Source organism: Tyto alba, unplaced genomic scaffold, assembly GCF_018691265.1.
Source record: "Tyto alba isolate M040663 unplaced genomic scaffold, T.alba_DEE_v4.0 Super-Scaffold_8, whole genome shotgun sequence".
NCBI lineage: Eukaryota > Metazoa > Chordata > Aves > Strigiformes > Tytonidae > Tyto > Tyto alba.
Window position 1 is genome coordinate 23,984,659 of NW_024881329.1, and position 26,095 is coordinate 24,010,753.

At 51.9% G+C, this 26,095-nt stretch overlaps 1 protein-coding gene across 6 annotated transcripts; it reads left to right on the plus strand.

Moving 5' to 3' along the window:
- Positions 1 to 200: 200 nt before the first annotated feature.
- Positions 201 to 25,329, plus strand: LOC122152393 (phosphatidylinositol 4-phosphate 5-kinase type-1 alpha-like). 6 transcript variants are annotated; one of them, XM_042785568.1, is made up of 16 exons: positions 218 to 315; positions 11,152 to 11,186; positions 11,956 to 12,045; positions 14,471 to 14,601; positions 14,985 to 15,102; positions 15,343 to 15,495; positions 16,645 to 16,944; positions 17,501 to 17,706; positions 18,356 to 18,439; positions 19,104 to 19,152; positions 19,557 to 19,641; positions 19,961 to 20,098; positions 20,806 to 20,935; positions 21,884 to 21,964; positions 24,550 to 24,634; positions 25,178 to 25,329. In XM_042785568.1, the coding sequence occupies exons 1-16, from the start codon at positions 258 to 260 to the stop codon at positions 25,178 to 25,180; spliced, it is 1,746 nt and encodes a 581-aa protein (XP_042641502.1). In that variant the 5' UTR covers positions 218 to 257; the 3' UTR covers positions 25,181 to 25,329. The 6 variants fall into 6 exon arrangements, with proteins under 6 accessions (XP_042641501.1, XP_042641502.1, XP_042641506.1 ...); XM_042785567.1 differs by lacking the exons at positions 24,550 to 24,634; positions 25,178 to 25,329 and adding an exon at positions 22,936 to 23,739 and having other exon boundaries at positions 201 to 315; XM_042785572.1 differs by lacking the exon at positions 21,884 to 21,964 and having other exon boundaries at positions 24,527 to 24,634.
- The last annotated feature ends 766 nt before the right edge of the window (positions 25,330 to 26,095 follow it).

A 26,095-nucleotide genomic window follows, 5' to 3' on the forward strand; every position in this document is an offset into this window, starting at 1 on the left:
AGTTCCCCCCACCCTTCCCTCTCCGTCCCGAGTGGTCGCGTCCGCAACGGCGAGTCCAAGTGTGTTGGGGTGGGGGGGGGCCTAGACGCTTGGACTGCGCGTGCGTTCCGCGTGTCCGGTTTTCCTCCCCCCGGCCGAGGCCGGATGGTGCGGTCCGGGGGGGCGGGGCCCGGCGGGGCGGGGCGGAGCCACGCGGGGAGGGGCGCGGGCGCCGCGCGCGAGCCGGCGGCCGCCGCAGGAGGAGGGAGCGCTTCAAGATGGCGGCGGCGGGGCCCGAGTCGGGGGGCAGCAGCGGGAGCAGCGGCGGCCTGGCGGGTACGGGGCCGCGCCCGGGGCCGGGGGGTGTGCGATGTGCGGCGGGGGGGTGTGGGTGTAGTGGTGAGGAGGGCTCTTGGAGGGCGAGGCGTGGGGTGCGCGGGGCTGGGGGGGGCTCCTTAGGGATGGTAAGGGGTGTGGGGGGGGCAGTGGGGCCGTGGGGTGTGTGGGGCTGGGGCGGGCTCTTCGTGAGGGGTAAGGGGTGTGGGGAGGGCAGTGGGGCCGTGGGGTGCGCGGGGCTGGCAGGAGCTGGGGGGGGGTGGGAGGCCTGTGGGGTGCGGGGGGCTGGGTGTGGAGCGGAAGGGAGATGGGGCCTGGGTCGGGCCCTGCGTGGGGTGAGGAGGTGGGCGAGGCCGTGGGCTGGGGAGGGGCTCGTGGGCCGGGCCGGGGGCGAGCGTGGGAGGTCGGCTGGTGCGAGGGGGTGAAGCCGGGGAGGGAGGCGGGCCTGGGGGGCGCGGAGGACGGGCTGAGGAGGCTGAGCTCTCCGGAGGGTCACGGGCCGAGCCCCGAGTGGGGTGGGCTTCACAGAGCCCAGCTGGCTCTGTGGGGTGGGCCGGGGCTCCGTGGGGTGGGCAGGGGCTGACCTTTCGCTGGGGGAGGTGGGTGTAGGGCTGAGCTTTTCCTGGGGAGGGGGCTGTGGGTGTGTAGCGAGGACCCTCCAGGCACGAGTGGGGGCCCAGGGGGTTTGAAACCCCCGAGAAAAGGGCAGTTGGAGGGAGCAGAGGGGCTCGGGGAGGCAGGACAGGGTTGTGTTAAAGGGGTGCTGCGATGGGGTCGGGGAGCAGAGGGGCTGGTGCCAGGGGGAGTTTGACTCCGATCCCTTGTGTTTCCAGAGCCTGAGCCATGAGTCAGGTCACACCTCGGGGGTGGCAGCGGGTCCCCGGACTCGGCTGCTGGGGCGCAGAGGGGCGGGGGGCCTGAAATACCTTCCTTTAGTCAGGACCGTGCCGGCGAAGGGGGAGGATAGCATCTCCCCGGCGGAGGCACCCACTTCTCTGCTGCATCTGGTGTTGGGCAAGGCGAAGGTAGCTCATCAACGCCATTTGGCACACGTGGGAGGCAAGATATTGTGGGAACGTAAACATCTTCTGGTTAGATTTGGTTTGATGACTAGAACTGGAGCTGGTGAGTGTCAAGGGGAAGGTCCTGAAGTCCTCTGACGGCTGAAGGTTTCTCTTGCCTTGCTGGTTTAAAATGTGAGCTGAACAAGAAATGCGCAGGGTTGGAACCGGTCGCTGTCCTCATCCCCGCAGCGGGGTGGTAGCAAGAGGTGGAAACCTCATCTGGGATGAACCAGGGCACTTCTGGTTCTTAAACCTGCGACTCACAGGTCTGGCAACGTTCTTGGGGGAGTAGAGAGCCCTGTTCCCCTTCCACAAGCCACAAACCAGCTTCTTCAGGCTAGTTTGTGGCTAGAAACCAAAATGACTTTCTCAAAGTCTTTAAATTTGCACTTAGCAAGATCCAGCCATCCTTTTGGAGCTTCTCTGGTAGAGAGCGGTCAGGCTTTTTATTTATTATAATGCAATATGTTGAAGCTTCCCGGTCAGTGTGACAGCACTGGTCACCCAAGTCACAGCAAGGAAAGAAGAAACACGGGCAGACTTGCAGCTGAACCTCGGTGCTCTCGGAGTGTCGGTGTTTTGTACCTTAAGCCCTGCTGCCTGCTACCCCGCTTCTAGAAGCATTTAGGGCCAGATGGTTGAGCACCACCATAAAAGAAATTAATTTTTTGCTGCGGCATTAATGAAGCATCGTCTAGTGGGGATGTCTGCGTGTGCTTGATTTTGTGGCCTCGTAGCTGTGTCCTTTGGGCAGTTTTGCAGACAGACATCCAACGTACCCGCTCTGCCTTTGCTCACTGGGTGAGCAGGCGTGCAGGAAGTCGTACCTGTCGGTCCGATAAAGCCAGTTTTGTGAGGAAGAAGAGAGCGCTTGGGTTGTTGTTGGCCACAACAGCCGTGGTGCCTCAGCACGGGGCTGAGCATCCGGGGGCAAGACCTCTGGGTCTTTCTCTGTTGCTTCGGGCCTTCCTTTGAGATCTTGATCTTCTGTGCTCGCCTGTCTTCTGACCTGAGGAGGAGGAATTGGCTTCAGAAAGCTTGAAGGGTTTTGAGAGCGTTACTTAAGAGAAAATATGCAAGTATGTGAGTAAATCTCTTCTCCCTTCCTGGTGGAATAATTGCCATTGTTCACTTCTCCGGCTAGCGAGGTGTTGGCTAACACGGGTTTCCCACAGGATTTGAATTCTGGTTGTGACAGAGGCTCTGCCGCGTGACATTGACCTCGGCTGATCCCTGACTGCTCAGGCTGTAACCCTCGAGCTCTACCTCCGGGGGACTCGAGGCCTCTCCGAGTGGCCACCCTCTGCCCCCGGGCGGTGTTTGGGCGCTGGGCAGGACCTGGGTCCTCCGCATCTTCTGGCAGGAGCAGGTAGAGCTGGGGATGGGGGGAGCTGTCAGCTGAGGAGAGCGATCCTGAGGTGGGTGCTGGAAGGGCTCAGGTGCCAGAGGAGCAGCTCCGCGGGAGGCAGGGAACAAAAGGAGCCTGGTTGTTGTTTCACACATGAGGTTTTGCTTCGCTCCATGATAAACCTTAAACCGCCTCAAGCCCTGCCACGGCTTTTTGGGGGACGGTTGGCCCCAGTGGCCCATGGTGCAGGGGACTGTTACGCTCTGACTGGCATCATCCAGTGTAGATAAAGGGGATGTGGATGGATATGAAGCCCTTCCTGGACCAGGCAGGCAGCGGTTCCTCCTCTCCCAGCCTCAACATGTATTTAACAATCTGGGGAAGCACCCAAAGACATTTTCTTATTTTGCTGCTTTTGCTTTGAAGTAGCATCTGCCAAAAAATGCTAATGTGGGATTTCAGTTGTTTGGTCCTTTGTGCCTTGGGTGCCAGGGCTGCTTTATAATTATGGGTCCGACTGAGTTGAGAGTTCATTGTCACCCTGGCTTCAGGCCCCTCCCTGGAGTCCACAGACAAAAGAATTGCTCTCAAAATGGCTCAGTCACTTATGGGTACAGGAAAATCATCCCGACAGTGAGCTGAGAGCAAGGTTCCAAACTGCTGAGCCCTTAATGTAGGTGTAAAAAGTGTAGGAGTCCTATAGGAGGGACAAAGCTTTCTTGATCCCACCTTGCTGAGACCAAGCGTGCAGGAGGGAAGATGAGTTTATTAAATAGAAACATCTGAATGCTCATCATCCTCAAGCTTAAAATAGGACTGTCAAATGACTCCAAGTCCTGTCTCTGTTATACAAATCTCTCCTCTTCCCAGCCATCAGCTGTGAAATCTCTGTGGGTGTCACAGGTTAGTATCGTCAGCCCGGTCCCGTCGCCCAAACTCTCATCGTCCCTTTTGGTGCCGTGGGAGTTGTGCTTGTGTGTGATGCTCACCCTAGCGCGGGGCAAAGCTCATTTTCTTTGAGACAGAGACAAAAGATTACTGTTGAAAGAACAAAGGTAGGAGCCAGCTTGTCTAAATAAATGACAATTTCGTCTGTCGGAGGGAAGCTTGTCTGGCAAAGCAGTACCTAGAAAGCGAGTGAGAATTGTGTGGTTTTGGGGGGACACCAGTGAGCTGAAGTACCATTTCCTGAATTATAACTGAATTTCCCTTTGGAAAGTAAAAGCTGCTCCTCCCTCCCTCCTGCTCCGCTGTGTATTGTTGAAAGGGGCTGCTCGGTGTTTTATTTCTCCATCCCACCATCCCCGTTAGCCCGGCAGGGTTGTTGAAAAGCCTTTTTTTTTTTTTTGAGATGGAGGTAAATTCATGCTGCTTGGGCTACTTCCTTCTGCTCACTCAGAGCTTCCTGCTCCAGGATCAGGGTTTCATTTTCCCTCAAATGAGGGATCATACTTGTTCTTCCCCTTTCTTGATTACTATGTAGTAGCGGTGATTAAATGTATTATCTCACCGCATCCCTGCGGACTCTGCCTTGTTTAAAAAGCAGAGCGCTCCCAGGGCAGAAAGGTACCTTACATCTGACCTAAATCTTACTCTTCTGGGAAAGGATTGTTTATCTTCCCCCAAATTAAGAAGGTGGCGCAGCAGGCAGGATGCTGATTCCGGTTTCCCTGTCACCAGCTCCCTCTGGGGTCAGCTTTGAGCAAGTCCCGTAATCGCTCAGCTGGGGTAGGGGCTGTTGACACGCTCCCTTCCCGGGCCGTGGTGGCGTTTGCAGAGCGTGCTGGAAAGGGAACGCTTGGAGCATTTATCGCCAGGACTCGTGCCCCCAGAGTAGCTCCCGACAGCTGTAAAACTGGACTTTAAATTCACCGACACCCTGGAAAACCCGGTGCCTTTGTGTTTCTTGAATGGGTGTTGCTGCCTGGGAGCAGGGATCGGCTTAAATTTTAGATCATCAAAGTGTTCTGGTGGAAAGCAGGAGTAATGCAGAGCTGTAAAATCGATGGTCTTCAGCCAACGGTAGGATTAATTTTCAAATGGCAGAACCTTGTGCAGCGCTGATGTGCCAGAAGATGCTGCTGTAGGGAGGGAGGGTCTCTCCAGCTTTCCTACAGGTTACAGGGATAAGAGTTGCCATCAAATATTCCAGAAAGTGGTCTTGTCCCAGATGCCTTCAGCAGACTAATGTCTGCCTGCTCTTCTGCTGGGAAATTTGAGATAGCCTCATTCCTCCTTCCCTTGAGATAGTTTTGCTGTGACCCAGACGGAAAAGCAATAACGGGAATGCTCGCCGGCCGGCGTCTCGCCCGGCTGTGTTAGCCCTTGCTCATCCGTGCCTCGTTTCCAGCCCCTTCCATGAAGCTGAAGGTAGTTTTCCCGAACTTCCTCACTGATTTATTTTCTCCTAATTGTGATTTTTGCGGTTTCGTGGTGCTCTTTGACTCCCAGGTGGTTTGATAACAAGGACCAAAGAGTGTGTGTGTGTGCGCTTTACCTCAGGGCGGGTGTTTCTGCGGGAGCAGGAGGGCATGGCGTCTCAGGAGATGGATGGTGGGGGAGGAAACACGGCCAGGAGTGCTGGAAACTTCTCGCTTGCTGTGCTTTTTGTCTTCAGAATTTCCACCCTTTGGTCCTACCATCTGCCTACTGGGCCATGGGCTGTCTCCATCCTCCGCTGCCAAAGACATCCTGCATCCGAGTCTCGTTTGATTGGGAGGTCTTTATTTATTTCAAACATTTTTCAGTGGAGAGAGTAACTCATCAGTCAAGACGTATTTGTGTTTCTGGGTACTTTTAGACAGGGTTTTGTTTGTCAGTGCTCTTGTGACCACTGATCTTTGGTCAAGGTTTGCTGTGCTGACAAGACATGAAGGAAAACAGGTTTCTTCCCAGCCCTGGTGAGTGATGTTGGTTTTGGATTGGAGCTCCCAAATAACTGGATGCCACGAAGCATGTGTTTTCCTGGAATCACTGGGATAAGCCCCAAACGGTGGATCCAGAGTTTCGGTGAGGTCAGCGCTCGTCTGCGGACGTGAGCACTGACCTGTGCTCACTGACCTCCAGGTGATGGAGATGGAAGCTCAAACCCATCCTCTTTGGTACCTTCTCCTCACCTTTGGTGAGCACCCCTTCTGCTCGCCTTTGCAGAAGGCAGAGGAGTTGCTTGGTTTGTTTTTTTTTAAATTGATTTCTAGATGTCATGCCTGGCCTCAGCGCTGTTCTGGGTACTTAGAAAATGCTGGTAATTTTGTGCACGGAAACCTGTTCTTAATTCTCCCTGTGGCCTCTTGGGTTAAAAAAACTGCTTTGTTTCTCTGTGGCTAGGTGTGCTGACCTGCTCACAAAGCACTTGGCAGTTTGCTGGTGTAGAGAGATTGAGGAAGGGTTTACTGTTTCTGCAAAGCAGTGAGAAGTGTCTAGATAACGTTACAGAGATTGTGTCTCCTCTGTCTTTCCCTGGGCCTCTTCCCAGGGTGTCACCCGCTTGCCAGCGCGGACACGTCAGCGGGATCCAGTGACTCTCAGGAGTGTCCCGTCCTGTCCCTCCATCAACAGGCTCATAAAACAAGTGTAGGGGAGAGGGAGGAAGATGTGCTAATCCAGGGCAGTAAAATCAGTCATGGGTACATCAGCTGCTGACCGCTAACAGTGCTGGGGAAGATAACCCTGAACAGGAATCTGCAACGGGAGAGAGTGCTTTATCTAGAAACTGAATTCACGAGCTCTCTTACGGCAGCTTTGATGCTGTTGGTTTAATGTCCTTAACATAATTTATCAGAACAAATCTATTGATGCAGAGAATTTCAAAGTTATTACTCATTGCTTGGCCTTCTGGCCAAACTCAAGTGTTTGTAAGTGTTTTATCTTTCTCTGGAGGGCCATGGTCTGCACTGGCAGGGGCAGGCTGCCTGATCTCAGGGGTTTTCTTCCATCTCCAGCTGCTGTGATTAAGAGCGTTGGCTTTGACTTTTAGTTCAGGCCAGACTTTTACAGTTTTCCATAAGAGCTTCCTGAGAGAAGCAAATGAAATATTGAGGCTCTTATCTTCCAGAGCAGTGGAAGAGGCTGTTTCTGTGTGTGACTGAGGTGCCTTGCTCAGAAGTGTTTTGCTTGCGAAGTTTGGACCTTTGTTTTCGTAACTAGTGGAAATCTGATTTCATGTTTCTTTAACTTTCTGGGGGAAAATATCTCGTTTCTTTGAGTAGTTGAAGTATCAGTTCACCGTGACAATTGTATAACCTTTTTGTTTTTCCTCGTATAGATTTCAGCTTTTTATGCTGCTCGGTGATGTCATTTCGAAGAGGTAGATGTATTGCATTATATGTGCTTAAAAGAAGGCATGGTTTCTTCCTCTCGGTAACCAGCAGCCACATGCCATATTACATAACTGTCTTGGCTTTTGAGGATTGACCAAACTTGGTGGGTTTTTTCCCCTAAATAAGCTGCTGCCGCTCTCAACAAAAGCTGCTGTTTTATTGAAGTGTGTTGTGTAAGCGCTCTCCTGACATCTAAACAGCTCTCCGCATCCCTGTGTGCACCAGCAGGATTGTTCCAGCGGGGCTTTTCTGCTTTGGTTTCTGCCTGGTTTGCACTTTGGAGAAAAGGAATCTCACTGCTGTTCGCATTTGCAGCCGTGGCCTTGGGCTGGGAGGGGGACACGCATCCCAGGAGACTTTTTTGGGGGGTGGTGGTGGGGGATTTGCAGGCAGAGAAAAAAAAAAAAAAAAAAAATGTGTTGGGGGATTTCTGTGCGGCCAGCAAGTTGGATGTGTCCGTGGAGGCTCCAACGTGCTGCACGTCCTCCAGGTAGTGCGTGGTGGGTCGGAGGCTGGGGCTCGCGGCCGGCTCGGGGGTGTGCAGGCGTGCTCTTCTCGATGGTGCCACCACCTCCAGGCAGAGAGTCCCAGTGAGGAGGGAGAATATTCCCCTTTTTGAGCAGGAAGGGGACCTGGTTGGGGGAAACCCAAGTGCCTCTCTTGCCCTGGCCACTTGTTTGGCAGAGATAAAGCCTGCAGTGAGCAGCAGGGCCGGGGAGGAAGGGCAGTGCATGCCGGTGTGACGTGTCCTGGCTCTCGGCTTGCCCCGCTCACAGGCTGGAGAGTTGAGCTTGATGATGTGTTTGGGTGTGCTAACGTTTTCACTTTTTATTTTTGTCGAAAACATGAGGCGCAGCTAAAATCTGTTTGAGCAGCCCTATTTAAAAATAGAGCGAAGTGGGTATTTGTCCTGGCTCTACCAAATTAGCATGCTCGTTTGCTAGACAAGATGAGGGAGGATCTGACCCAAAGGCCTTGTTACATGTCCCTTCCAGTGAAATATTTGTCTGAACTGTTTGACCAGGTGCCATAGCCACAACATTTTTAACTTTTTTCCCCCTAGCATTTATGTCACAGTCGGTAAGAGTATACTATCTGTTGCTAGCTGAAAATAATCCCGGACAGCTAAGGCTGGTGGAAGGCAGTCAGCTATTTATTTAGGTTGATTCAGCTTCCAGTAAACAGCTCTGAGGAATGCTCTGAAATGGCCCATAGGAATTGCTCCCAGAATCACGAAAGGAAGAAAAAAGGAAGCTTTCTGGGACATCAAGAATTCACTTTTGGACAGGACTTTCTAACCCTGATCTGTTTCCTTTGGCCAGAATTAACTGTTTAGGTGTCTCAAGCCATTTTTTCAGTTGTCAATCTGGGTCAGATTTATGATTGATGAATTCTTTCATTTTAGAGGTGTTTAAACAGAAACAGAAATAGCAGCTCCTTTGAAACGATTTAATTTTGTTACGCTTATGCCGTTGAATTTAACACCTTCACTTCTCCAAGCAGTGTGTGTGTGGGACGACAGAAAGCTGCCTTACATAGCAATAAAAAGAGGTGGAGATAACTGAAACGTTTTCATATGGGAACCTCTGAATTTTGTTCTCTGACCTCAGCTAGTAACACTTTTGGTAATCGAGAGAATTTGTTTTTGCAGGAGAACGTGTGACAGACCTGTACGTAGCTTCAGTCAGAGCCGAGCAGACCTCATCAGCTGTGTGTTCATCCTTGTGCTCGGGCATGAATAAGTGTTTTTTATCATGGTCAAACAGGAATTACCTATTTCCCAATCAGCAGCAAACTCATTTGGAAACTAGCGGGAGGGAGGGAGGGAGGGGGAGCTTCCTGCCGCGGAAACTGGGTGTGCTGGGACTGGAGCGGTGCTGCGCCCGCGCCGATGCTGACCACAGCCTGAAGCTTTCCCTTGTTGACTCACCGTTTCTTGTAACCAGCCCGACTGGGAGGATCGTTGTCGCTTCCCAAATCACTACGTGAAGGGGCAAACAGACACCGTGGTCTTGGGGCGGTGGGGGAAGAGGAGGAGGTGGAGCCAGTGCTCAGGTCTGTACTGAGATGCTGTGCGACATCCTGAAAATCACCAGGAACCCTCCCAAGATAAGGAACCCCCCTGGTATGGCAGGGACAAACCAGACGTGCTTTGGGATGCTGGCTCTTCCAGCCAAGGCTCGTTGTATATTCTCACTTTTAATGTTTGTTACGTGTGATTAAGGCAACAGAGAGATTTGCTGCTGGGTCCTCTGGCAAGAGAGCTTTAGTTAAATCCCAGTGGAATACAGTTTTTGCACAGATGATTAAATATTAACACAGCGAATCTCCAAGGTGATGAGGCTGGCGGTGCTGCTTCAGGATTGCTTGAATCACGGGGCTTTTAGAGGTTCCAAGTTACATAATTGCAGTTACTTGCTTAAAAAAAGGCTTAATTGCTATCGAACATGTGTTTTGTTGTGATGCCGGGATTGTTTCCTCCAATCCCTGTATCCTGATGGATCATGGCAAGTTCAAAAGCCTTGTGCCAAGGTGATGGAGTCGAGTGTTATTGGTTTTATCATAACACACTAAGTCACAGAAGCTTCCTTCTGGGTGGAGATGCTCCCAGATCTGGGCCGGTGGCAAGAGGGAGAGGGAAGGGATGCGAGAGGTGAAGTGGGGTGCTGGCTCCAAAGAGCCCCGAGTGTGCTGGGAGGAGGAGGAGGAGGAGGAGGAGAGCTGGCCCTGAGAAACTTCAAACACCAAAATAAGAGCTTGTCAGGACAAACTTTCTTGTCTTAAAGGGAGATGAGAGGGGGTGGGAAGGCGGTTGGAGCCAGTCATTCTGTGCTCGCTTTGTTTAGCAAAAAGCATTTGTCACAGATTTTCTTCTTGTTTGCTTGTTTAATATGTATTGAAATGAGAACTTTGATCACTCGATAAGGGGATCATAAGGCTGCTGGATTTTGCTGTTAAGTACTTCTGTTCCTTTTGCTGAAATGCGGCTTTTGTAGAGCTGTAGCGCTTGATGAAATCACAGTGTGAGTCTTTACACCGCCTGAAACAGGCGAGCAGAAGGGGCTTCTCTGCTGAGCGAGCGATGGGTGGACCCAGAAGGATTTTATGTCATAATGCTTAATCTGGTAAAACAATTACTGGACGTTGGGGGAAGCAACCCTGCGCTTACTCGGTGGTATGATGGGGGTGTTGCTCCTGGGTGGGGGCAGTTTTATAAGGCTGTGGTCATGGCTCCCATGTGAAAAAAAAAAAAAAAAAAAAAAAAAGAGTTGCTGTGTTTGAAGCAGAAAGAAAAACAAAATGAAAGAGCTTGTCTGCTTTCCTGGGCTGGAGGCAGAAAGCACACCCCTGTTTTATGCGTCTTCCTGGCGAGGGCAGTGTCCCTGTCCCGGGAGCTCTTGGTCTCACCAGCGCTGGGCTCAGTCTGGTTGGTGGCTTTGTGGTGTACACAGACATCGCAGAGGCTCACTGTCATCTAATTGCCTTTTTTTTTTTTTTTTTTCTTACTGCATCCAAAAAAACCCCAAGACAGGAATCCAGGCCTAAAAGATAAAAGTTAGTACATCACCTCGCAGATATTTAACACCACGGTAGTTATGAAAATCCCTGGGCTTGGCTTCAAGCAGAAGGGTTGATGTCCTGGGCCTTTTAATAAAAAGTTTGGAAATAATTTTAAGATAAAGCATGGTGAGTGCGTCTACTGGAACACTGCAGAGCACTTGGCCCTCCCAGCTCTAATTAAGAGGTGGCAATAATCCTGCAGAGCTGTGTACGTCCATCGAAGAGGGGAGGTTGCAGATCCCACTGGGAAGGGGGTCCTGGCTGTCGGTGTGCAGCTGGAGGAGCGCGGCAGAGCAGACCCCAGCCTGCAGCACCGACACAAAGCTGAGTGTGGCTGGCGAGCAGTAAGCAGGATAGCATTTCCTTGTGGCTTGACAGGAATCCTCTCTGCTGTAAGAGGAGAAGCTGAGAAGAAATCAGCTGTGAGTCAGTGCTTTTTCAGAAGCCTTAAAATGTTCGTTCGAAGCAAGGCCGTGTATCAGGCTTTTTTGTGATGCATAATAATGATTAACCCTTTCTGAGTGTGGCTTTATTCTTTTGACAGGATCATCTACATTCAAAAAATCACTCACCCCTGAGGTAAGTTTCTGACCGACAAGCTGGTTTGTTCCCTGGCTGAAAGAATGCATAATTTCAGACTTGTTTGCTGTTTTTCCAATCTCATTCAAGTTAGGGGTAAACCAGGCAGCAGTAAGTACAGAGAGCTGCAGGTACTCATTTGGGAAATTGGGGCATTTCTCCTTACCAGGGGAGTCTTTGCTTCAAAACCCAGCTTGTCCTGGAAGTGAACAATTCTCATGCCACCAAAACACCACACAGATCTGCCGCGAGCAAGGCGTTCAACTCGTTTTGACTGAGAAACACCATTTAACAACTGCATGTGTTAGGCAGAAGACGATGAGTCAAGCGAGCTCTTGTGCCATGAATCAGAGTAGAACGTGCCACCTTCCTACGATGTTTCCTCCAAGACCTGGCCTTGCTGGCAGAAAGCACAGTGACCGCTTGCAGTTGGTCCAGGCTGTCTTAGAGCTGATCAGTTTGTGATGATGGTGATTAGGAAGAAGCAAACCCTTCCAGGTGGTCTTGCGTGAAGGTGTTCCTCTCTATTTAGATGTCCTCCCTCAGGCACACAGGAGTCGGTCGGTTCTCTGGAGGCGTTTCAGTGCTGTTGCTGACCTGGAGGCCAGCTTCTACCGTGTCCTCCCTTCGCACGCGTGCAGGAGTCGGGGGCTTCAGGCTCCATCTTTGAGAATAGCAGAATTGTGCAGGTGGCTCTGGGCAGCCACTGGCCTCTAACAACACTGGGTTTTACATCCTTGGTTCTTACCCTGTCTTACTCCGATCCTAGATGCCAGGTGGTTCTGGGCAGCCAGGCTCACAGACGATAAAGAAAGGGCACAGAGGAGTGGACTCCACGGGCGAGACTACCTATAAAAAGGTGAGTTGCCTCTTGCACAGCTCATTTGACTGTTGCCATTCTCCTCTTTGCAACACAAGTGCCGTCCAGGGCAGCAGCGTGTCTTGTGAGGTTTGATGCGAGATGGTGGGTAACGTCTGTGAAAGTCACTGAAGGTGATCTCAGAGGAACGGAACCAAAGGACTGAAGATGTGCTTCTTGGCTTCACCTCTGTAGTCTTCTAAAGAGGGGATTATTTTTAAACTTTGCCCATTAACAACACTTCCTAGGCCTCTGGCTCATTGGGTGCTTGCTGTGCTCTTTGGGCACAATAGTTTCTATAGATCTTGTGGCATTACTGGAATTTGCTTTACAAAGGGGAGATTGTTTGGGTATTTTTAAAAAGTCTGTCCATGTGGGTATTTTGCGGATGCTGCTTCCCGTTTGCTGGACTTCATCAGATTGGCCTGACTGTCTTTGAAGTGAGGTTGTCTTCTGGGATGGTGACTAAATGAGCAATGGCTTGATAAGGGCATTTCACCGCTTGGTGTAAGCGAAGCCTCTGGTCTGAAATCCCTGATTGCGATGTACTTCCGTCCGTCTGTTGGGAATCAGAGTGGAAGGAAGGAATTCAAATGGTGTTTCTAGAGAAGCCAGCTTTTGTTATACTGCCCTTTTTGAAACTGCTCGTGTCTTTAGGAGTGGGGTCTGTCTTTCAGTTTCTCAGCAAATTCAGAGGTAGAAGGTTAGACAGCAGTAATAGGAGAGAAAAGTAGGACTTAATGGAAAATGACTGAAAAAAGGGTCCCAGAAATCTGGTGGGATACTGCATGGGATTTATCTGGGAATGAGACTAAGGGACAGTCTGTCTGCTTTCCATCCCTGCCTTTTCCAGGGGTGGTAAGTTGTTTTTTAAAATTCTTTGCCCTATAAAAGCGATTGTAAACAGGCAGTCAGCTGCTCAGCAGATCGTGCTGGCTAATAAAAGAGAAAAATACTTGTTCCTTGGCAACCTGGCCCTGTGGCTCTGTGTTCACAAACAAGGCAGCATTACTGTGCTGTGTTGGTAAGTTCTGTTTCGCAGCAGTGAGACTGTCCTGGGAGTTTAAGCAGGGCTAGGTGAGCTGAGCTGAGATCTGTTTTCAAGCCTTTAGAGGGTAAGGAAGGAAAGCAGAGTCAGGTTCTTCCTCCTTCCCCATCTAATACCGGAGTAAATATCAGATACAAACAGGTACCTGAAGCAGAAAGGGACATTGTTGACACGCTGGAGTTACTGCCAGTTTTTCTTGTGCTCTCTCCAGGGAACTGCGAGCAGGTCTCTTGCAGCTATAACAGAAAACCAGTTAAGTGGGAGAAATGTTCCTGTTTGCTTTAGCAGGCTTCATGGAGGATGTGTGTCTGAGGAAAAAACTTGAAATGTTTGTCCCCCAGATACTGCGGTGTCCTCTGTTGCCAAGTGCTTTGATCTGCTGTGATTCTTGCATGTGGCAGGGGGCTGGGCTTTGTTGAGCTTAAGGAAACAAACACAAACTGGTTGGATCATGAGCCCTGGCTCTTGTTCTGGGTCCCGTCGCTTTATGTACAAGCCAAGTGAAATGTCCCTGAGCTGCAGTGCACAAATCCGGCCTGCACCTGCTCTGCAGCCTCAACATTTCCAGCAGGCTTGAGAGCAGGGTTCATATCGCTGTGCGCCGGGAACTGAGGCCCCATAACATCGGGGTGTTGAGCAGATCTCCTCTGGGCCGTTTGGGGGAAGACAGCCCATCGCAGGAGCGAGGCGGAAGCACGTCTCGGTGGTCTGAGATGAGCTCATGTGTTTCGCAGGCAGAAGGAGACCCTGGATGTGAGTAGCTGTTACAAGAACACAGTTCCTACATTGTTCTTGGGCAGTTTGTGCAGAGGATGCAGGGGCGGGATTCGTGTCTTTGGTCCTTATTTAAAAACGACAGTGACCTGCTTGGGGTTAAAGAGCCACGACCTAGAGAGAGAGGGAGACGGAGGAACACAACGGCACCAAACAGAGTGTGCGTTGTGTGCTGGCCATGCCTGCCTTGTCCTGGAGAAAACCTGGGTCTGTGCCCGAGCTGGGGAAGGGCAGGCTTCGAAGTGTGTAGTTCCAAGAGCAGGGTGACAAGAAGTGCGCGTGTGCACACATGTAGGGATGAGTGCCGTGGGAGGACAAAATGAAATTCAGTCCTCCTGAGGACCAGCTCAATGCTGATTCCAGTTCAAGCCTTTTACTGCTCAACCAGCCAGAGTGCAAACAGTGAGTTAGGGTGCTGTCAGAGATGTTGGGCTGTTCCCAGGGGTTCCCATTGCCAAGGTGATGGCAGTCTGAGAAAAATGGAGGCTGGAACCAGTGGATGTAGACTGCCCCGGCTAACGGTGCTGATTTAAACTGAGGGCGCCCTTTAACTTCTTTCATTCCTATTTCCTGTTGTCTAACTCCTTTTCTCTGCCCCTCCAGACGACATCATCTGCCTTGAAAGGTGCCATTCAGCTGGGCATTACACACACAGTTGGAAGCTTGAGCACCAAACCCGAAAGAGATGTTCTCATGCAAGATTTCTACGTAGTAGAAAGTATTTTCTTCCCCAGGTCGGTGCTTGCTCTCTCCTCTCTGGTGCTTTGATAGTGAGTAGCAGCAGTAGTTCCTAACCCCTGTGTGGGAGGAAGCTGCACCAAACCAGGATGGTTGAGCGCAGGAGCGAGTGCAGGCAGCGCACTGCTCAGACCAACTCTGGCTCCTGCCCGTGGCCTGTTGCTGAAGAACCTGGCCCTCCCCTGTACGTGTGCACCATCAGCCGTGTGAAAAAACACGGGTTGCTGTTGTGGGTGCCTCCGGGTGTCCCTTCTGGGTGGGTGCTCTCTAGCCCTCGAGTGTGTTAGAAGCAGCCAGCCAGCGGGTGTTTGCTCTTAGGGCAGTTTCTTAAGAAATGTTTCAAATACGAATACTCGTGTGTGCTTCTCCCCCTGATCAGTGAAGGGAGCAACCTGACCCCAGCTCATCACTACAATGACTTTCGGTTCAAAACCTATGCTCCAGTGGCCTTTCGCTATTTCCGGGAGCTCTTTGGGATCCGACCAGATGACTATCTGGTAAGTTGGTGGTTGGGCCAGGTTCCCACTTGTTGGGTGCTCTGTGTGATGGCTGTTTGTCCGCTTCCCCCTCTCGGAGCTGTGGAGTGCTGTGAGGCCCCGTGGCAAGCTCTGTAAGCGCAGCAGTGGGTGCTGTGTGTGACCCCGGGGTTTGTCTCTGTTAAGTTTAAAAGGAAGAGCCTTAGTGCTGTTTCCTGTTGACGTGTCTCTCACCTCTGTTTCTCACGTTGTCCTCCTCAGTACTCGCTCTGCAATGAGCCACTCATTGAACTTTCAAACTCCGGGGCCAGCGGATCCCTCTTCTACGTATCCAGTGATGATGAGTTTATCATCAAAACGGTTCAGCACAAAGAGGCTGAGTTCCTGCAGAAGCTGCTGCCTGGCTACTACATGGTGAGTTGCTTGGGTGAGGCTTTCTCTGCAGGCTAGGGAAGGGTCCCCCAAATGTACGAGCGTGACCAATGCTGCTGTGTACTGCCTGGCAGATGTGAGTGGAGGTTTGATCTGTGCCCCAGATGGGTGGCAGCTTCTCTCAACTGTCTAGTGACAAAGAGAGTCACTGGAACACCAGGTACCTGGGTACCACGAGCCTGGCGTGCTGCGCAGGGGTCTTGGGTGGCACTTTGTGACTCGGACCCTTTTGGAAGGTTGCAGGCTGCTTCGTGACCAGCTGTGAACTGTTCGTTGCTTCTCTGCTGCGCAGTGTCAGGCCTGTGGTACTTCATCTTGCAGAGCTGTTCTTGTGTTTCCCTTCCCAGGGCTGTGCTTGGTTCTGTCTGCGAAGATGAAGAGTTGAAGAACTCTGCTTTTAAGTTTCTCTGTGTAGAAAGAGCAGCAGCTCTGAGAGTGAAGGCGTATTCATTTTATGAAAGTGGCTGTAGCACAAAAGGCTTTATCGGTTGCGGAGCAATATCAGATCCCACCCCGAACATGATGTGTGTGTGATCTGGCTGCTCGTGTTCATGTCCAGCCTGGCCTTTACAAGCCACCTCTGTGAAAGGGAATTTAGCCATGAGGTAGTCTTGCCATATAGAAGTGCCTTAGGACTTTTGTTGCTTTTGGGGTCGCTAGCTGAATTCCTTAAACTGCTTCTGAACCTGCACAGGTTTTTGCTACAGTTATATCCCAGGACCACGTTGGTTTTCTTCAAAATTCTGTCTAGTGTCTTCTGCAGCTGCATGAGTTTAGATCACCTCTATCCTGATGTATTGAGCTTGACCTAAGCACCATATTTAAGAAGGCTAAGGACAAGGTCTTTGCTCTGCAGGCTCCCCAGCTTAGCTTCTGTGTGAATGGGCAGCAAACTCCTTCCTTTCTACGATCTTTTCTGACCCATTCAGCTTTGCAGAGAGGTTACCAACAACTGTAGGCTGTTCCCTGGGTTCACCTGCCCTTGTCTTTTAGCTGCTTTGGCAGTGGCTTTGAATCACTGCCAGCTCCATCTCAATATGGAGGCACAGGAAGGAGCAAATAACTTCTCTAACTGGCACGTGAATAACCAGAATGGCTTTGAAGGTATTTCTTTTGTCTTTTGCATTTCAGAATTTGAACCAGAACCCAAGGACGCTGCTGCCAAAGTTTTACGGCTTGTACTGTGTCCAGGCCGGAGGCAAGAACATTCGCATCGTTGTGATGAACAATCTGTTGCCACGCTCTGTCAAAATGCACCTGAAATACGACCTGAAGGGCTCCACCTACAAACGCCGAGCATCCCAGAAGGAGCGAGAGAAGGTCTTCCCAACATACAAGGACTTGGATTTTATGCAGGACATCCCAGATGGCCTCTTCTTAGACTCTGACATGTATAATGCCCTGTGCAAAACGTTACAAAGAGACTGTTTGGTAAGTGGAAGTGGTGAAGGGCGGTGTGGAGAGTTCTTTCCTTTTTTCTGAGCCTTTCCCACGGAAAGGAGAAGGCAGCTGCTGCCCTTGCGGCTTCTGCCTGTTGACATAGAGAACCCTTTTTTTTGGTGGTGGTGCGGACAAGAAGCAGGATCTGGACCCCAGTGCTGTTCATCCTTCCAACCTGAATTAAACCCAGCACTGCCTCCAGAGGTGGAGGACTCGCCCTCTGCCAAGGTTGAGCTCTGGAGCAGGGCAGGATCGGGGAGAGGGGTGGGATGTTTGAGTCTGGGCTCAAGTTGGGCAGCCATGCAAGAGTCAGTGTTCTCTCCTGGTTTGGGTCCCTGCCTGGCCAGGACTACCACTGATGGCTTTCCTCTGACTCCCTTTGGCGACTGTAGATGAGCTGACTCTGCACGAGCGTGGATTAAAAGCCATCCCCGCGGTGCGCTCGGGGCTCTAGGGAGAAATGCTGACTACGCTTCTGCAAATGTCTGCTCTGACAGTTTCTCTGGGTTTGCAGTAATGAGTTAGCCTTTGTTGACTTTCTGCCCAGGTCCTGCAGAGCTTTAAGATCATGGATTACAGTTTGCTTGTTGCGATCCATAACATCGATCTGGCACAGAGAGAGCACGCGATGGCAGATGGGACGTCCCAGGCGGACACGCGGCGACCCGCTGCCCAGAAGGCTCTCTACTCGACAGCCATGGAATCCATCCAGGGAGAGGCCCGGCGAGGTGGCACCATAGAAACAGATGACCAGTAAGTCTGTTGGCATTGCCCTTCCCAGTGAAATACTGAGGAGGGGGGTAAAACCCAAGGCTGGTTAATGGAGACTTAATTTAGGCGCAGATTGGGCTATAGAGGATTGCTGTCATGCTGGGCAGAGACGTCTTGCTATCAAATATTGTGCATTTTCTTTGAGTTACCTTCCTCTCATTTATGAAAGATTTTCTCACCTTCCAGGTGACATTTGGAAGTTCTCTGCCCACCAGTTATTGGCAGCTTCAACCAGTTGCTTGCATCCACCTCTAAGAGGCACAGCGAGTGCTTTGTTAGGTCAGATTAACAGCCCGTAAAGTCCAGCTGCCATCTTAGTGTGGATGGTAGCAGATGGTCTTTGTAGTTCCTTGTGTCTTCTCATGCGTGAGTTGGGGTTAATCCTCATCTTCCATAAAACTGGCATCCAGAGGGAGAAGGGGGTCAGTTCTCCGGCGGTTTCGCCGATTTACTGGAAGAGCGTTTTGCTCTGACTTCTCTTCCCCAATTCGTTAGCTGAAGAGTAGGTGCCTCCCGCATGGTGGTGCTTGTTAAATAGTTCTCATAATAGTCAGCCCACGCTAGGCTGCGTGAGAGAGGCAGTGAGGTGTGAGAGCACCCTGGTTCATGTCTGTGCCCTCTCCTCTTCTAGGATGGGGGGCATTCCAGCCCGCAACGCGAAGGGGGAGAGGCTGCTGCTGTACATCGGCATCATCGACGTGTTGCAGTCCTACAGGTAAATGCTGAAGAGCAGCTGTGTGTATCACCTAAAGGTGAAGACCACAGCATTGTCTGACCCTCTTTGGTTGTCAGGATTGGCTTTCAAGAAATAGTTAAGACACACATAAAATTTTTTAAATTTATCACTTTCTGTATTCTTGAAGTCAGGCATGTGGTGATCGATTTCTGGGTGTTGCTTACTGTATTCACTTCATCTTCCCGGAACAGATTTATGAAGGTGTTTTTGTATGCTGTGGTTGTACACAGGCACTGTGCAGGAAGTGGCAAGGAAAAAACAAGTGGTGGCTTAAAATGGCCATAACCACTTCTCCTTATAAAATACATAATAGCTGTAAGGCTTACCTCTTCTTCTATTTATATTAAAATTCAACGTGCAGAGGGTTACATACGTAAAGTCTCTGTTAAATGTCATTGCAAGTTAACTGACCCTGATAGTTATGCTGGTGAAACTCTCCCCTTGGGAGGGCGAACTGTGTAACCAGCCCTGGTGCCTGTGGAACAGTCTTAGAAAAATGGGACAATGAAGAGAATCCAAAGCCAAAGCAGCCCGTGTTTGGGGTGTGCTTGCCCCAAGCCAGGCTCAGTACTGAGCGAGCATGATAAGATACGGACAGTGGGGACTTGGTGTGGAAATTGTTCTTAATTCTTCTCTCTGTCAGGTTTGTCAAGAAGCTGGAGCACTCTTGGAAGGCCCTTGTACACGATGGGGTAAGTAGGAAACCACCACTTTTTGACTTGTTTAGCAGTAATAGCAGTGTCTTTTTGAACTGTGCCCATTGTCCTTGCTCCTTCTGGGCACAGATCCTGGATTCCTAAGGCATGTGTGTTTGCCCGCTTAGGTAGAAGTATTATTTCCTAGGTACTCTCAAAAACGTTGGTTTTGTTAACGCTGGTCATCTACTTGCTCACTGACAAGTGTTGATTGCTTTTGGATATAATGCTGGTGGCTAATCAGCTTCTCGCAGCTGCTAGTGAGAGTGACTCAGACTCCCTGGCTCTTCTTAGTCCAACACAGTGCCTGCTGCAAGGCGAGCAGCCTGAGAAGCTCCTGTTAACCTTGAGCACTCATTAATTCAGATTCACGCGTTAATGTTTGTCCCTTGGACTTCTAGGACACCGTATCTGTGCACAGACCCAGCTTCTACGCCGAAAGGTTCCAACGGTTCATGTGCAACACAGCGTTCAAGAAAATACCGTGTAAGTACCTCCGTGCAGCTCTCGCCTTGGCAATTGCCGTGGTTTCTGGCTGCTCCCTGCTCAGCAGCTGTGGTTTGGGAAGGTGGACAAAAGCGTGCAAGAGTTTTAGGAAGTCTGTTGTGCTGTGTCACCTCTTCCTTCCGCCTAGATTGTTCTTGCCTCACAGATGTGACCTTATAGGAGCTGTTTCATCCATCAGCTTGTTCCTTCAGGGCGCAGCCCTTGCACCAGACTCTGTCACTGGAAAATTGCTGCGTCGGGTCTTTTACTCCTTCCTGAATGTGTTTACAAAAGTGCTGTCTTGGTTTTTGTCTTTAAGTAAAGCCATCCCCTTCGAAGAAGAGCCGGTCTGGCACAACAGTCCCTCGGCGGAGCTGTCAGGGAGGAGTGCCTTCCCAGTCGCACATGTCGTGCGAGACAAAAGCACAAGTAACGACAGAGGTGGATGTAGAGCAAGGTTGGTGTCTGGGCTAAAAAAGAAGCCTAGAAAAGTTTTGGTTTTTTTTTTTTCAGCTTGTATTTGTCTAATTGAAGCTTGACTGCCTCTTGAGCTGTGTAACACACCTCCACCTTGTTTTGTGGCCTTGCCAGGGGAGGGCCTGTTCTCTGGGGTTGTGGGCATAGAAGCCAGATGGGGCCAAAACCACCAAATGGCCTTTGACAGCAGCACCATGAGAAAATCTGGAGGAGCAGCGAGCCCTTCAAACGCTTGGCTGTTTCCAAGCGTTCCATTGAAACAAATGCAGGGCAGGATGATAAACCTTGTGTTTCAGTAAAAGCCAGTCTTTAATCACAAGCAGGATAAAAACCAGGTTGGGGAGGTGGGGAATTGTTTCTTCATGGGATTTTTCAGCCTCGTCCAAGCACCCATGGCCCTCCCCCCCTGGGAAGTGGGCTGAGGCTGCGTGGCTGTCCCATGCGCCCGATCTCTTTCCCAACAGCTCGTGCCCGTGGGGTTCGTGCCAGGGGAGAAGCTGGTCTGGGCAGTCCTGTGGAGGCTTGGCCTAATGGAGCCTGCCTGTGGGGCTGGTTGCTCAGTGCCCGGGGTGCCTTAAGACGTCTCGGGTGGGATCCAGCACGGATCCTGGCCCCTGGCTAGTGTGGGAGCTCGTGCCACGCGGTCCCACTTGTGCTGGTGATGGAACAGTCTGTGCTTCAACTCAGGTTCCCACCTTGGTCGCCCAGATCTGCTGCCCAGGACCCTGCCGGTAGATGAAGCTAACAGCGATTCCATCGCAACAACCCTCTCCACTTCCTCCTTGGGCAGCGGCGGCCTCAACTCGCCCGCAAATAGGTAAGGCTCGTGCTGCTGCGGCGCACGGCAGGCCAGCGCCTCCCGCAAGTGCAGTTCGTGAGCCCTGGGAGGACTTTGTGCTGCTTTATGGGCGGTTTTGGTGTTGGCATGCTCGCAGAAATACCCGTTTGAGGGGGTCCGTGTGTTGTGGAGCGAGTTTGGTGCTGTCGGTTCAAGCATGTGCAAAGGGGGGAGCATCGTGTCGCCGTTCCTGCGTGCAGTCCCTTACAGACGACGTGATCTTCTGCTTGGGCTGTGCCGGGCTCCCGGTGGCTTTTGGTTCCTCGTGTGTTCTGTATTTAATGGCTTTGTTCTGGAGTCAAGGTAACTGTGCTTATTAAAGTGGGTTGGTGAAAGTGTCACTGCTAAAATGTACGTGAAGAGCATTAATGTGACGACGGGTGATGCTGAAGGCGACCTTCCTGCGGCTCTTTCCTGAGGGTCGGGCGCTCTTGCAACTTACCGACTGGGTTAGCATTGAGCTCCTACGACTCCTCGGGAAAGGAGGCTGCAGGAGGTGTGCAGGTCAGAATGGCTCGGAACCTGAAATGCATGGAGAGCCCGAGGGAGCTGGTGGCTGCCTTTGAATGTTTCGTTTCTTGCTGAAGTGGTAAGACTAGCAGGGACGAGGAGGAGCTGTGGTCAGAGGACGATCCCTTTTGTAGAAATTGTCCCGAGGTGTTAACTTCTCTTCTGGAAGCGATGGGAAGCCATCTTCCCCGTTCCTGACCCACTGCACACACAGTGGCACCGGGGTAAGTGCCTGCTCTCTCCTGAGCTGCAGAAGAACAAGATGCAATTGTAATCAACACCTCTTACTCCCTCTGTAAAACACGGAGACGTCTTGGTAGGGATCCCAAACCAGAGCTGCTCCTTTCCAGCACGTCGGCATGCCTGAGGTGTTCTTTTTAGTTAACTGTGGGTCTCTCTCCTTCAATCTCTGCGTAGGTCAGTGGGCGTACAAGTGCATAAAGCTGACAGCTCAGCAAAGGATTTGACTAGAACAGCTCCCGGCATCTTCCTGTCTAGGTGAGGGGAGGAACCAGACTTTGCCTGCAGCCTTCTCCTGTCTGGAGGGTGTGCTCACCGAGAATTGTGCTGGGATTTGGCCGCACACGCGTTGCTGGCCAGCGGTTACAGAGCTTCTGTACAGTCAGCTCGCTCCTAAAATGCAGTGCTGTAACGCAGTGTGTCCCTGTGCCAAGGCTCAGCAGTCCTTAACGCCTGTGTCTGCTGGAAGGCTCAGTGGTAAAACCTCTCAGGATGGGGCCCTCCGTACCCCGCCTGGCACTGAGCACCCTTCTGGGTAAAAACACGGGTTCTGGTAGGTCGGATCAAACCTGCTGCCCCGCTGGGTAGAGTCCTGAGTGGGTCCCCACATGCAAGGCCTGGTCTGTGTTTGCTCCAGGTACCTCTGGAGCGGAGCATGCCGCTTACCGTACCCTGCGGGCGCTCCAGCGTGTGGTTGCCCTTTGCCAACGTCCCGTAAAACCACGTGCCGCTGCCAGACAGTGGTAATGAAATCCAGGAGGGAGAACCTGCCAGGGCTTTCTCCTGCGTGTGGGGCCTTGGGATCTGAGCTCCCTCCATCAGACCTGTTGTCAGAGGCTTAAATCCACTTTTGTGACCTTGGGAGATCCCTAAAGCTCTGCAAACCCTGATAAAGGACGGAAGCGATTTGTGGATTGTTGATTTGCAATGATGTAACTTGTTGAAGGGATTTTAAAAGGTGGTGTGTGCCTTTTTTTTTTTGTTTACTTTTTTTTCTTCCCCTCTCTACAGAATCAGCCAGTCTAGCGGGGTGTTTACCACCCTTTGGGGAGGTAACCTCTTAGATCTCTGTAGTCCTGTACAAAGGGGAGTGATCTCACCCAAGAGCTTCTGCCCTTCTAGGGGGTGGGCGCAGGGGGGAGGCAGGATCTGGCCCGTTCCAGATCTGCCCTGGGGAGGAGCTCAGCCCTCTCGTCCGTGCTACGACAACCTCAGTCTCTCTTTTGCAGCACGGCCTCGCGCCTGCCTCAGAAATGTTGCCCCATGCCTCTGTGTGCGGTATGCAGCCTGTGTGTGGAAGACGTGCTCTCCACGGTGGCGTAAGCGATACCGTGCAGGCGCGGGTGCCCGCAAGGCTGGGATTCCCCTGCTCCTCAGCCCTTAACCTCTGTCCTTAACCCCTGACAGAAGCGTGCTGGCGCTGGGGACGCTTAGCCATCGGCATGTGCCGCTGGGAATGGGAGCTACTGACCGGTGTCCTGCGGCAAGGGCTTCCAGAGGGTGGTCCCCTCCGTTTGAGGGGGACACTTTTTTTTTTTCTCTTAAGCACTGTAGTTTAGCAGTGGACTTGGTAGTGTTAGGTTAATGGCGGGTCTCAATCTTTAAGGGTCTTTTCCAACCTGAATGAGTCTATGATTCATCCTGCAGCCTTGTGTTAGGGCAGCGCTGCTTAGTGCTAATTAAGACAAACCTGAGGGGCTACACGCGCTGTAACCAACGCTGAGCATCCTCGTCTTCAGTTTCCGCGTAGGTCAAAAGCAGCGAGTCGCCGGTTAGAGAGCTCGGCGGGGGAGGAAGCCAGAGCAGCTCAGAGTAACCGGGCACATAGGTGAGGCGTGAGCAGGCAGAGAGGGAGCTGGGCCAGGATCCCCGCGTCTCCGTTCGGGTGTTCATCCAAGGGCGTTTGCGCGGGGTGACGTGCAGCCCGCTGACTGAGCAGCCCGACGCCTCCTGCGCTCTAGCAGCGGGCGATCCCATCCCCAGTAATTAAGGCAACCGCTGTGGGCAGGCTGTGGCAAGCCCTGGGTGTTAGGTGCGGGAGGGCCGAGCGGGTCGTGCCGTCCGTAGGCAGTCGAAACCCCCTCTGCGAGTCGCCAGGCACCAGAGAGCCCGGAGCGCTTGGCCGAGGTGAAGTGCACGCGCTCGGACTCGACTTCTCCCTCGAGGGCTAAGGAGAGAAGCTGTGGTCACCATATCCTCGGCAGAACGCGGGGCACAGGCCCAAGCTGGGAATTGGGGTTCCTCAGCCGGCAGGTTCCAGCCTTTTAGCTGTAGAATGGGGAAAGAAGTGGGGAAATAACCAAAGCAAGACTTGTTCTGTGCCCCACGTTTCCTCCTTGGCGATGGATCCTATCAGGTGCTCAGCATGCCCATGTTTTATATCCTGCCGTCAGGCTACAGCTCGAGTTCAGGGCATAAAAGGTTTGTAAAATGTTTGCCAGGGGCTTTTTCAAACAAGGGTGCCTCTGTCTGAAAAGGCTGACGCTCGCTGAGCTCCTGTGCTTGTGGCTTCTTTGTCCCCAGACCGTTTTCACCCAAGGACCATTTCTATGTTGATGAGGTGCTTGAAGACTTCTGTAAAGAGGTGCTGCTGCTTGGCTGGACAAAAGATCCTCATTTCTAATGTCTGAAGTCACGTCAGACTAGGGGGAGGATTTAGGTGGTGTTTTGGGTGCCTGCCCCGGCAGGGATCGTGTTGCCTGTACCTCCGTATGAAACCTGCCTAACAAACGCCGTGCTGGGGCGTTCCCTCGGCTGGGCAGCAGGGCAGCCCCGGAGATGGGACTGAGTGACCACTCACTTTTAAAAACTGCTTTACAGGTCTTCCCCTTCTGTTTCCCCAGCGGCTCCCCAGGGCCTTCCATACCTGAGCGCTCCGCAGAGCTGAGAGAGCAGCTCGAAGACCTGCAAGAGACGGAGATAAGCTTTGTGAGTACTTCCCTGGTTAGGAGGGAAAGAGAGCTCGGAAGGTGGGTGGAGAATCGCGGGGTTATGTGGTCCCTGGTTGTGCTGGGAACGTGGGCACTGAGCGGGGTGTGCGAGTCGGCCAGAGCAGGAGCAGATGTTCTTCATCCCCCCCCGGTATGCGAAAGCTCAGCCTGCCTTGTGCTAGGCACCGTTCCTGCCCTGAGCGATAATCTGCTGCCCCAACCGCCTTACATGAGATAAGTGGGAGGCAAAGCAGAGACATTCCTCTCTCCTGGGGGCCCAGAGGGGGTCTGATGGCAGAGACAAACCAGGATGAAGCTGACCAGCCTCATCCCTGGGGCGGATGTTGAATCCTCCCAGACCCTCCTGGTTTAATGTAAGATGGTGGTTGGGGGTGTAAGCCTGAACTCAGCAGCCCCCTCCACTCTGCCTCTCCCGGGGTGGAGAAGGTTTAGGGGGAGACGAGGCAGGAGACCTCCTGCTGCTCTTCCTCAGAGGAAGGCAGACCCCTCTCCAGCATCTCCCTCTCTTTTCTCTTCACAGTGAAGCAACACCAAAACTGCCGCGAAGGAAGCAGATTGTTCTGTGCTCTGCGTGGTCTGTGGAGTCTGACAAACGTTCAGCCCCTGTTGCTGATTTTCTTTTTCTTTTTTTTTTTTTTTTTTTTTTTTTTTGTTAAAGTAACCTTATCTGGACAGAAACCTAAAAGCTGGAAGGCTGGGCTACACTTAGTGGGATACTATTAACAAAGGCCGAGCCAGCACAGCTGAGCCTCGGACACCTGGAAGTCTCCTTACAGCAGAGCCCACCACCGTGTCCCTGCCAGCCTCCTCCCTTCAGAGCCTGGCAGCAGCAAAGCCGGCGTCGGGAGGAGGAGGAGGAGGAGGAACAACTGCTCCGTGTGGGCTGGAGCCCTCTGGAAAAGGGATCTGACTTTCAGGGAGTGAGCTGCTTACGGTGCCGACACCACAGACCTTGCGAGAATGGGCGACTCTTCGGAGTTACTGGGGGGAAACGGGCGTTAGAGCCTCGTTGGGGCAGTTTGCGACAGAGCAATGTGGGTTTATTTTGTATTTTTAACAAGTTTTTAATTTAAATGTTTCTCTGGATTCAGTCATATCACTTATTTTTAGTCCTGCAATGTAGTAATTTTTTTTTTTAATAAATAGGTTTTTTTTTTCAGTGTTTCACCAGAAAGTACCCCATGTGAGAGAGGCAGAAAGGGGGAGCAGGAGCTGCACTGACTGTGGACGAGCTCCTCTCCCCCACCAGCTGCTCCGGGCTGCCGCAGCCGCCTCCCTTTCCAACCTGGCATCGCCCCGAGACAGCGAGGAGCAGAGCTGGTAGCTGCGCTGTGTTGCTCAGAGGACTTTGAATGTGCGAAGCTTTTAAGACGTCGGGGAAGTTTTGGATTGCTTTGCCCCCTGGTTTTTAAACGAAGCCCTTTCGTCCCTTCCCCGC